Source organism: Orycteropus afer, unplaced genomic scaffold (genome assembly GCF_000298275.1).
Source record: "Orycteropus afer afer isolate SDZICR_OR568_19922 unplaced genomic scaffold, OryAfe1.0 scaffold00370, whole genome shotgun sequence".
In the NCBI taxonomy this organism is placed as follows: Eukaryota; Metazoa; Chordata; class Mammalia; order Tubulidentata; family Orycteropodidae; genus Orycteropus; species Orycteropus afer.
Window position 1 is genome coordinate 1,653,253 of NW_006921957.1, and position 11,438 is coordinate 1,664,690.

General features: G+C 50.9%; 2 protein-coding genes across 2 annotated transcripts; both read left to right on the plus strand.

Annotated features, from left to right (window-relative positions):
• The first annotated feature begins 2,218 nt into the window (after nucleotides 1-2,218).
• On the plus strand, nucleotides 2,219-4,497 carry DPH2 (diphthamide biosynthesis 2). Its single transcript, XM_007953068.1, has 6 exons — nucleotides 2,219-2,365; nucleotides 2,580-2,692; nucleotides 2,918-3,141; nucleotides 3,341-4,024; nucleotides 4,115-4,291; nucleotides 4,373-4,497. Exons 1-6 carry the CDS (start codon nucleotides 2,219-2,221, stop codon nucleotides 4,495-4,497), a joined length of 1,470 nt encoding a protein of 489 aa, XP_007951259.1.
• A 2,935-nt stretch (nucleotides 4,498-7,432) lies between these two features.
• Nucleotides 7,433-10,369, plus strand: ATP6V0B (ATPase H+ transporting V0 subunit b). Its single transcript, XM_007953069.2, has 8 exons — nucleotides 7,433-7,499; nucleotides 8,246-8,294; nucleotides 8,519-8,602; nucleotides 8,730-8,807; nucleotides 9,019-9,088; nucleotides 9,203-9,254; nucleotides 9,469-9,659; nucleotides 10,343-10,369. The coding sequence occupies exons 1-8, from the start codon at nucleotides 7,433-7,435 to the stop codon at nucleotides 10,367-10,369; spliced, it is 618 nt and encodes a 205-aa protein (XP_007951260.1).
• Nucleotides 10,370-11,438: the final 1,069 nt, after the last annotated feature.

The following is an 11,438-nucleotide window of genomic DNA, read 5'->3' on the forward strand; positions in this document are numbered from 1 at the left end:
ACTTGCACATGGCTGAGGAGAGCTATGTTGTTGTTGTTGTTATGTGCCGTCAAGTCGGACCCGACTCATAACCACCCCTCCTTGGGTTTCCAAGGCAGTATCACTATGGAAGTAAATTGCCCAACCTTCCTTCCGAGGAGTGGCTGGTGGGTTTGAACTGCCAGCCTTCTGATTAGCAGTCAAGTCCCTTAGGCATTATGCTACCAGAGCTCCTGAGGAGAGCTATAGAAAATGGAGTTGAGTTTGGGAATGGGGGAGGCATCATGGGCACCAGAGGAAGAAGGCAAGAGTTAGTGTTGTTTGTGTAGCCCTTGGCTCCCTACCTCTATCCAACATGGAATAGGCTTGGTCAGTACCAGGGACAGCTCCTGAACGCTTGCTGCTCTCATTCCTTAGAAGGGTTGTCTCCCTTTCTGTCTCCTTGGCCATAATTTCACCTACCTCTCAGCCACTTTCGTCCTGAAGAGGAGAACTGGGTTCTCCCCACTTCTACCTTTGAGTCTTGAATCTCTGCATGTGGAGGGGGGAGCTAGTTACTCCCACATTCATCCCATTCCTATTCCTTTCGCAACCTTTCTACAAATTCCGTGACCTCCACTCTTCCTCTTGGCTCAACTTCTCCCATGCCATCCAGCTTCTGTTCCCCTCTGCCATCTGCCATCCCCTGAAACCACTGTGTCCCACTTCCTCTAACCCTCCTGAGTCCCATTCTCACTTTACTTTTTTTTAATTGTGATTTGGGTGAAAGTTTACAAAGCAAATTCATTTTCCATACAGCAGTTCATACACATTTTGTTTCATGCAATTGACTGCAATTCCCTACAATGTAACAGCTCTCTTACCACGTCCTCCCTGTAGTGATCTCTTCCCTGTGTCCTCTTCTATGCAGTCCTGCTCCCTGAGCTATCTCCCTGTGTAAATACTGATCTTCTGTTCTCCCATGACTGATCATTCTAAGGAGTGTATCTACCTGATGTAAATGTTCACCCTGTATATGCCTGTCTATTATTTGGCTGGAAGCCATGGGGGTTCAGTTCCAGACCTGAATGGTCCCTAGGGGCTAGTTTCGGAGGTCTCGTCAGTCTCACTTTACTCTTAATTTATCATTTCTTCTGAGATATGTGGAGATGTTTCACATACTTCTTCTAGTCCTTTGCTCACACTGCATGGTATCTGGGTGTCTCCTCCCTTCCTGCCACTGAATGTAGCATATATAAGCTAGGACAACGAGAGGTCTAAAGCCCAGTTTCTGAAATCAGATAGACCTGGGTTTGATACTGATTGTGCCACTGCCTTGCTGTGTCTGCCCAGATGGGTAGTTAACATCTTGGTAAAGTAGGATAAGTCTCATCTGTAAATTAGGATGAATCTTGCACCGGAGACTAAGCTACAAGAGTGTGAAGCCTGGTGAGCAGTAAGTGCTCACTGCCTGGTAGACTGCTGTGAGTGTAGTAGCAAATGTTTTCAGTATGTGTGATACAAGAAGGACTATCTTGTAAAGTTTTATATATAAATTAATAGGATCCTCACAACAGTCCTCCTAAGAGGTACTACTTTTACAACTCCTATTCTGCAGATAAGCAAACGATCACAGAGAGGTTAAGTAATTTTTCTAAGACAGTAACTAAGTGGCCAAACCAATCATTGTTCAAACCCAGGCAATTTAGCACTTGACTTGAAAATTATTCAGTGCTACGTCCCAGATAATAAGTGCGCATTAAGTGTTTAATAGTGTTCGGCGGATAGGAGCTCCTCAAATGGGAGCAGTTTTTTCCAGAGAGTCGCAGGTGTCCGTGAGGATCAGAGGCCCGCCGAACCGGAAAACTTCCAGCGCCCTGAGGAGCCCCGAGAGGACTGCAACGCCCACAAGGCACCGCGCCTTCCTCCGGGGCACTTACAATGGCGTCGAACTCTGAGGCAGATCATTGGTTCTTTGTGCGTGGCTTGGTGGCGAGGATTGGAGGGCGGGGACAGTGCTGGTTTAGGATTGGTAAGCTAGCTATCAGCCCCGCCTCAAAAACCCGGAAATGATTTCCCCAGATAGGCCCATGTGTAGTAGGCAAACGAGTGTTTGGGTGGGTGGCGAGCGGGTTGTCCCAAACTTTGGCCCCCTCTGCCGACGCTACTTGACCCAGTGAGGGCTGTTTTGAGGACGTGGGGCCTGAAGCTGACCGAGAGAGGGAGGTCTCGGCAGTATCCCACCCTCAAGCTGTCCCCCATGGAGTCTACGTTCTGCAGCCCCGCGGAGGCGGCGCTACAGCGAGAGGCGGACGCCGCAGGGCTGCTTACTCCTCATGAGGACTTGGACCGAGTGTATGAGCTGGAGCGAGTCGTTGGATTTCTTCGCGATGTGGGGTGTCAGCGGGTGAGGACAGGCCTGGAAGGGGTGGTTCATATCTCTGATGTTGGGTCTTCCTGAGAATGGGGATCTTGTGAAAATGAGGATTTCTGGGTGGGTGCTCTGGAGGAGGGGATTTGAATTTGAAGGTCGGAAGATCGGATAGCGTCTTCCCAGTAAAGAGCGCCTAGGGGTTGGGGAGGGGAAGAGGCCATCCTGACCCTTTGGTTTATGCTTACAGGTGGCCTTGCAGTTCCCTGATGGACTACTGGGAGATGCTGGGGCCGTGGCTGCACGACTGGAGGAGGTCACAGGGTCAAAGATGTTCATTCTGGGAGACACGTCCTATGGCAGGTGTGAACTTGGACTTGAGGATTGGGGTGAGGCAGGCCTAGGGATCCAGGGCTCCCCTTGAAGTCTGCCCCCCAATGTTTGTTTTTTACTTGGTGATGACGATTGCCTTCTGACTTAGCTTTCTTATGTAATCGGTGTCTTTCTTTCACTGATTATGTCTCCCATTGGTAACAGCAATTCTCTTCCTAATAGGAACTATTCTCACTGATGGTCTCTTCCCTGCAGCTGCTGTGTGGATGTGTTGGGTGCTGAGCAAGCTGGAGCTCAGGCTCTTGTACATTTTGGCCCCGCTTGCTTGAGCCCTCTAGCCCGCCCTCTGCCTGTTACCTTCGTCCTTGGTCAACGTTCTGTGGCTTTGGAGCTCTGTGCCAAGGCCTTTGAGGCCCTGTACCCGGATCCCACAGCACCTGTGGTGCTGTTGAGTGAGCCAGCCTGCTCCCATGCCCTGGGTGAGAGATCATGCATGCAGGAAGGGTGGGTCAGCTGCTGTGTGTCTTAATTTCTCCCTTTTTAGTATACTACTCACATAGAGCTCTTGATATGGGATTGGCTTCACTCTTTACCTTTGGGCTACATTCAGTCTCCTGGGGATGGAGGGGCTCCTACTTTGCCAGACCCTACCCCTGACACAAGTTCCTTCTCCCATAGAGGCCTTGGCTACTCTCCTGTACCCCCGGTACCTGGACCTTCTTGTCTCCAGCCCAGCTCTTCCCTTGCCAACAGGATTCCTCATTTCAGAGCCTGAACCACTGGAGTGTTTTGGACGCCGCTTCCCCTTGGCCCCAGGAAGGTGCCTGGAGGAGTATGGTGCCTTCTATGTGGGAGGCTCTGGGGCCAGCTCTGGCCCTGACCTTGATCCAGACCTGAGTCGACTCCTCTTGGGCTGGGCACCAGGGCAACCCTTCTACTCTTGTTGCCCAGACACAGGGCGGTCTCAGGATGAGACTGCCCGGGCTGGGCAGCTAAGGGCACGCAGATACTACCTGGTGGAGCGGGCCAGAGATGCCCATGTGGTGGGGTTATTGGCAGGCACATTGGGTGTAGCCCGCTACCGTGAGGCCCTGGCACACTTTCGGAACCTAACACAGGCTGCTGGTAAGCGTAGCTATGTGTTTGCCCTGGGGCGGCCCACTCCCACCAAGCTTGCCAACTTCCCTGAAGTGGACGTCTTTGTGCTTTTGGCGTGTCCTCTTGGTGTCCTGGCCCCCCAGCCTTCAGGTAGCTTCTTCCGACCTGTGTTGGCACCATGTGAGCTGGAGGTTGCCTGCAACCCTGCCTGGCCACCTCCCGGGCTGGCCCCTTACCTCACACATTATGCAGACTTGCTGCCAGGTGAGTGGTGGGGCACTACTTGAACTGGGAACACTTGGAAGTGTACGGATGGGAGAGCCAATATGGATCTTCTTTGTCCATCTTTTCCAGGCTCTCCCTTCCATGTGCCCCTCCCACCACCTGACTCGGAGCTGTGGGACATGCCAGATGTGTCACTCATTACTGGGGATCTCCGACCTGCACCTGCCTGGAAGCCATCAAATGCTCCTGGGTGCTCAGCCCTGACCTCTCGGCCCCAGCTAGAATTAGCTGAGAGCAGCCCTGCAGGTGAGTGTGCCATGTCTTCACCCCTGCTGAACTCTTGCCCCAGATTCAATCCACTCAGCCTGAGCTCCTCTTCCCCTGCAGCTTTGTTCCTTAGTTCTCGGACCTGGCAGGGGCTGGAGCCTCACCTGGGTCAGACGCCAGTGACGGGAGCTGTGAGTGGAAGACGAGGAATCGCCATTGCCTATGAGGATGAGGGAAACAGCTAATAACCATATGGGGCCAGAGACACAGATGGACTAATGAATCACTGCGACAGCCTTTGGTGTTCCTGCACCAATCCCCTCACTCCCCTGCCAGGATCTTTGAAGAAGATTGGATAGAGAAAGGGCAGGCAACCCCTCCTTTATAGGAGCCAGCTCTTTCTTGTCCTAGCACTGTCCAAGACTCAACACATATTGGTTTAGTAAATACCTGTTGATTAACTCTTTGGAAAAAGGGCTTAGGGCTTCCCTGTGGCCTTCGGAGTTCATCTGTCCTACTGGGAGTAGACCAGGACCTCTGGCCAGTTCTAGTTCCTGGACTGTAGTTGAGGATCTGCCCTTATCAAGAGGCAGGTACTAGATGGTCTAGACCAGGGTTTCTGAACCTCACCACTGTTAACAGTTTGGGTCAGATAATTCTTTGTTGAAAGGGGCTGTCCTGTGTATTGTAGGATGCTCACCATCATCCTTGGCCTCTCCCAACTAGGTGCCAGTAACCTCTCCCCCTCCAGTTGTGACAACCAAAAATGTCACAAAGACATTGACAAATGCCCCCTGTGGGGGTAGAATTGCCCCCTAATTGCAAATCACTGGTATAGACCTACGCTGTCCAATATCATAGCCAGTAGACATATATGGTTATTTAAACTTAATTTTAAGTTTTAAGTTAAAATTGGTGATTCAGTTTGTCAGTCACTAGTCAATATTCCCAGTGTTTAAATAGCTACATGAGAGATCCGCATAGCTATGGAACATTTCTATTATCACAGAAAGTTCTGTTGGATAGCACTGGCCGGCGCTGACTCTTGATTTGTTTCTCAGGGAGTTCCCAGAAACTTGAATAAACCAGATACTTTCCCTGTAGTGTTTGATGAATAAACACTATAGTTCCTCCACAGATCTGTATGTAGAGCAGTAAATTGAATTTGACCTGATTCCTGTCCTCACAGTGTGGCTGGGGGAGAGATGGTTAAACAGGCTATTAGCAAACAGTGAAACAGTACAGTCTGAGAAGGCAAGTAGCCCCTGGGATAGTAGGAGCCCAGAGGCCAAAACCAAACCAAACTCACGGCCATCGGGTCAACTCCGACTCATAGCAACCCCCATTGGGTTTCCAAGGCTGTAAATCTTTGTGGAAGTAGATCACCCCATCTTCTTCTGCAGAGTGACTGGTGGGTTTGAACTGCTGACTTGGTTAGCAGCCAAATGCCTTAGCTACTGCGTCACCAGAGGAGGCTTCCTAAAGAGGGTGACACCTAAGCTGTATCTCTTGAAGGAAGAATAATTGTTGGGAGAAAGAGAGTGAAAAGGACACTTTAGCAGAGTGCCACTGCTTAAACACAGGTATGAACCAGTGTGAATGCTTCAAGTAAAGTCAAGTTGCTGGACCCTAAGGTTTGAGAGAGGTTAAGTGAAGAGATACCTCTTGAGGATGAAGATGAAAAAGGGAAATGTGGTCTCTGTCTCAGGGATACCCAGTCTCATGGTAGAGACAGACCTGTAAACTGACCATAGTAACTGGGACAAGGTGGGCACTGGTTATGTATTCTGTAAATATGTACTGAGCACCCTTTGTGTACCAGGAACTGGAAATAAACAGTGAGCTCAAGGAAAATCCTTCCACGGTGCTTAAATTCTCATGGGAGAAGATAGGTAACCAATATAAAATACTGAGTATGCCAAATAGTGATAAGTACTATGGAGAAATAGCTGGGAAGGTGCATAGGGAATGTTGTAACGGAGGTTCAATATTAAATACGATAGGGAAAACCTTTTGGAAAAGGTATTATTTGAGCAAGGAGCTCTGGTAGCATAATGCCTAAGGCACTTGACTGCTAACCAGAAGGCTGGCGGGTCAAATCCACCAGCCACTCCTGGGAAGGAAGGTTGGGCAATCTACTTCTGTAGTGATGCTACCTTGGAAACACAGGGAGGGGTCGCTATGACTTGAGGGCACATAACAACAACAACAGCATTTGAGCAAAGACTGAAAGGAAGTTAACGGAGTGAGCTAGGGGTGGTGATGAAAGGAGAGGACAAGTGCAGGGGCCTTGAGGTGGGGATATGGCTAGCATAGTCAAGGACTAGCAAGGAGGGCAGTTCAACTATTGAAGTTGGGGTGAGTAAGGGATGAAGTTGAGGTATGGGGGAATGGGTACCCTCATAGGGTGAGGCCGAGTAGATCATTGTAAGGACTTTAGATTTTATTCTAAGTGAAAGAGAAGCCAGTTTAAACAAGGGAGTGAGATAACCTAGGTTTTATAGCCAAGTTTTACAGGTCTTGCCAAGGTCATGGGAGCCCAGAGCAGGCCCACAACCCTGACTTTGGGTTAGGGGAGGCTGCTGAGGGAAATGGTTTCCAAGCACCAGTAGATGTTAGCCAGGCAGTGGGGTGAGCAAGAAGAAGAGTGCTCCGGCAGAGGAAACAATACAAACACCTTGAGAAAGAATATGGCACCTTCGTGGAACTAGGTAGAATAGAGTGGTAGGAAGACAGGGCAGCCTGAGGGGTAGGCAGCGGCGTGGAGGCCAAGCTAAGGAGGCTGAACAGACCCCTGTATAAAGCAGGACTGGTGGACCAAAACGAGGTGGAGTACCGGGACTGAGAAAGAGCAGGCTCAGAGAGGCACGAGGGGAATTAGCCAGAATTCGAGGTACTTGGTAAGAGTCGGAACTAGGAGGAGGACTACGGGGCTGCGTCCTTGGCGGGCGCCTACAACAACCATAATCCTCAGCGCCCTACTGTTCCAGCGTCGCCATGTTCGAGAGGGGCGGCGACGCTGCGCAGGCCCCGGCGCGTGGTCACGTGGTGCCGGCGCCTCACGTAGGTGAATCAGGTGATGCTTTAGGGCGGGCAGAGAGATTGCGGGGTCGACGGTGGACGTGGGGACGCGGTTTTAGCTCTGGCCCCACCGACTGGATCCCCGCTGTCGTTGCCGCCATGACGGGGCTCGCGCTTCTTTACTCTGGGGTCTCCGTGGCTTTCTGGGCTTCCATGATTGTCGTGGGTGAGGCCCGGCCCTGGCGGGATGGGAAAGGGGGGGCGGGGGTAGATCGGTGTAGTGCTGTCAGGGCTGGAGCCTAGCGGGGAAATGGGGTGCCGGGATACTGGGCCGTAGGGCGGGCTCTGTCTTCCGGGCTTCGGGATTTGCTTCACGCCAGAGAAGGCTGCTGACCCCGCAGAGGAGACTCAGATCTCCAGCTGTTGATAGAGGGGCGCGGGTAACAGGTGTCGGGACACACAGGAGGAGCGCTAGTCCCTTTTGTCATTATTGCCATTCTCCCCCGCCTCACTGCTGTCGTTCTTTTCTTGCTTCTGACCGGCCTTCTTGGGTCACGAGCCGGCTGCTCCAGTTCCTCTTCCCGGTCGTTTGCTCCACCGCCCCCAGCTTGTTGGGTAAACAGCGGTTCGGGCTGGGCCGGCAGGATCTGGTGGGGTTGCCAGGGCTCTTGCTCCCTCCTTTACTTAGGTTCAGGCCTGCCAGGTGGTGTGCTTGCTGAGGGGCTCAGTCTGGGAGACGATGTTACTGAGGGAGACATGGCACTGAGGGAGTGGTTGGAAATGGAGGCCTGAGCAGAGGAATCTGTATAGACAGCCACATTGTCACCTGGGATTGGGCCTGAGGACTCCCCCCTGACTTGGGTATAAACAGACTTTTAAAGAGGTGGCCTTTCAGCTGGGCAACTCCTTATGTAGGTTGAGGAACTTCTCTCTAGAGAGCAGCCCTTAACCCTTTTTTTCTCACCACTACAGGAATCTGCTACACCATATTTGACTTGGGCTTCCGCTTTGATGTGGCATGGTAAGGGAGGGCAGAGATAGGATTCCCCTAGGAGTTTCCTTTCTGCAGTTTTTGCTTTTCTCTGGTCTGAGTTCCCTTCTCTAGGTTCTCCTCATCTCCCCACCTCCATTTACTCAATGAAGTTTGTTGTCTCAAAATCCAGGACTTGGAGTGGGGGAAGGAGGCTGTGAATTTTGTGCTCTGTTCCCAGGCCTGAATTGTTTTCCTCCCTGCCCCCACACCAGGTTCCTTACAGAGACTTCCCCCTTCATGTGGTCGAACCTGGGCATTGGTCTAGCTATCTCCCTGTCTGTGGTTGGGGCAGCTTGGTGAGTATTGGAGTTGTGGGGCTGGGGAGAGGGGCTAGTCATGGGAGGTGATGTCATTGGGTCCTTAGTCATCTTGGGAGTAGTAACAGCTGGGGTTCTGCTCACCCTTTTCCTACCCTTCCACCAGGGGCATCTATATTACAGGATCCTCCATCATTGGGGGAGGAGTGAAGGCCCCCAGGATCAAGACTAAGAACCTAGTCAGGTAAATATAAGAGCCCTCAGAGAATGGTGAGACTCACATGCATTGGGAGCTGTCTGTTAGACCTGACATGCTGCTCCTGACCAGCCTCCTGATGGGGTAGGATGTTGAGGGTGGAAAGGTTGCTGGGGACTCTTTGGGGAGGAAGGTTGTTTTTTTTTTTTTCCAACTCTTAATCTCTCCAACTCCCCTCCCCCACCACTACCACCACCAGCATCATCTTCTGTGAGGCTGTAGCCATCTACGGCATCATCATGGCAATTGTCATTAGCAACATGGCTGAGGTATGGAGGACTCGGATGGCAGTGGGCATCATATTCTAGTGTGTTCTGCCTGATGTTTAGAGATTGGGGGTGGTGGTGTCATAAGGAGTAGTTTCTGATTACTGCTTCCCTTAGCCTTTCAGTGCCACTAACCCCAAGGCCATCGGCCATCGAAACTATCATGCAGGTAGGTGGGTATGTGAAGGTACAAAGCTGGGCTTCACACTTGCTTCCTGCCCCTACCCCAGCTTAGACTCTTCATTTTGATATTCTCTTGCCTACTGTGGTTTGCTTTGCAGAGTTAAGGTGGTGGTTGGCCCTGTTAGTCCATGTTGGGCCCTTATCTTCATCTCCCTTGTGCCAGAGTAAGCTTCAATCTCCCTCCTCCCCCATTCCTACAGGCTACTCCATGTTTGGGGCTGGCCTTACGGTAGGCCTGTGTAACCTCTTCTGTGGAGTCTGCGTGGGCATCGTGGGCAGTGGGGCTGCCCTGGCTGATGCTCAGAATCCCAGCCTCTTTGTAAAGATTCTCATCGTGGAGATCTTTGGCAGCGCCATTGGCCTCTTTGGGGTGATCGTCGCAATTCTCCAGGTGCTAAATCCCCCCAGAGATCCTCTGTATTCTTGCCCCCCAACCAGCTCCACTGTCTTTCTGGATGAGTAGCAATACCCCTCTTTTCTACCTGTAACCATAGAAATCCCAAACTGTTCTTTCCATCTCCTTCTCATTTTCTGATTTTCTTCTTTTGACACTATATTTTTTTGTCTGATCCAGTGTCATTGACACATGTCGTTTTTCCCGTTTTGTGTCTATATATCTTTTTCTCATCAGTCTCTTTCTCTTGTCTGTCGTTTTCTTTCTTTTTTTTTTTTTGTCATTTTCTTCCTGTCTTCTTTCTATACTTACCTGGGGACTAGACTGGGTTAGGGTCTTGTTTGTGTCTATATGAGTATGTCTCTTGTGTTTTACTCAGCATTTTAGGACCTGTGGATATCTGTGCCTGTGATGTGCCTGTCAAGTAGGACAGCATGTCTGAATTGTGTGTGTCTTGCCTGACAATGACTGTGTGGATTTGTGACCAGTTTTCTCTGTCTGTCCCATAGTCTAATTATGACTGTCTCACTGTTGTTCATCTGTATTTGTCTGTCACAGTGTGTCCATCCTGGTCCAGTTATCTATCTGTTGTGTCTGTGCCTGCAGTTGTGGGTTTGCTAGGTCTGACTTCTGTCATTTGTCACTGTTTCTGTCTGATTTCTCTTTTTCTTGTTTTGCAGACATCCAGAGTGAAGATGGGTGACTAGATGATCAGTGATATTAATTTATTTATTTGTGATATTCCTCGGATAGCTGGAGCTGTGCCCCTTAGCCTTTCAGGGAGCTTGATGTTCAGGGTTCTCTCTGCACTCACCTTTCACTGCCTGTCGACTGGGAGGCACTGCTTGGTGGATCCTCCCTGTGGGAAGTGGGTTGCTGACAGCTGTGTATGCAGTTGTGCCCTGGGCCCCCTACATACATCTCCACCCATTTACCCAGTGTTTGTGAAATAAATGTGATACTTGTCCGCATTAGTGCATCTTCTGTTGCCCTCCTGCGCCACCTGCTTTCACAAAGGAGGAGTAAACAGCCCACTGCCAACTTTCTGACTCTGTGCACACCTGCTCTATTCTGAACAGTTATTTCCTCAGTGCTGGGCTGAAGACTCTAGGCCCTGAACATCCTTGTTGACTGGAACAAGGGCCTCGGGGGATGTAGCCTCCTGGTGTGTTGGTGCCTGGGGTCCTCCCAGCTCCATATCCTTAAGGCCTTTTCTGCTAGACCCAAAAGGTCTTAATTGCATCTAATTACCTGGCCATCTTCAGGCATCCATTACCCCCTACCCCTATGGTACTCAAAACCCACTCATCTCTGCCTCTCTAGTGTTGGTCTTGTCCACTGCCCCTCACTTCCAAGCAACCTCTTGTTCTAGGGCCCCCGTCTAGCTCCTCCCTCTCCTATCAATTTTCTTATTTTCTCCTACCTCACCCTTTGTTAACTCTGGAAGCCCCAGCCACCTTCAGGTCTCTTCTACATACTCCTGTCCACACGTTTAAGGGTCCTGCCCAACCATCAGCCTCTCTGAAACGACGCTTTAACCATGCCTCCATGAGTTGATAAATCCCTGACCTCCTTGCCCTGATATGCTCAATCTTCAGGGCCCCCCCCCTCCTTTTGCTGAGTTGGCGCTTCAATCCCAAAGCCTCACCCTCTCTTTCCCGCCAGCCTCCGGTCCGACCTCAAATCCAATCTCTTTCATGACCCTGACCAAGTTCTTAACGCCCTTCCCTGGTCCTGTGCAGCCTCTGCCGCCGCCTGGCCACCGGCAGGGGCGGG

Excerpts from the sequence above, each read along its gene's own strand:
- DPH2 (XM_007953068.1), top strand. The coding sequence starts at position 2,219 with ATGGAGTCTACGTTCTGCAGCCCCGCGGAGGCGGCGCTACAGCGAGAG. Across the intron at positions 4,025-4,114 it reads TTATGCAGACTTGCTGCCAG|GCTCTCCCTTCCATGTGCCC; the intron begins GTGAGTGGTGGG and ends CATCTTTTCCAG. Across the intron at positions 4,292-4,372 it reads AGCTGAGAGCAGCCCTGCAG|CTTTGTTCCTTAGTTCTCGG; the intron begins GTGAGTGTGCCA and ends CTTCCCCTGCAG.
- ATP6V0B (XM_007953069.2), top strand. The coding sequence starts at position 7,433 with ATGACGGGGCTCGCGCTTCTTTACTCTGGGGTCTCCGTGGCTTTCTGG. Across the intron at positions 7,500-8,245 it reads GGCTTCCATGATTGTCGTGG|GAATCTGCTACACCATATTT; the intron begins GTGAGGCCCGGC and ends TCACCACTACAG. Across the intron at positions 8,295-8,518 it reads TTCCGCTTTGATGTGGCATG|GTTCCTTACAGAGACTTCCC; the intron begins GTAAGGGAGGGC and ends CCCCCACACCAG.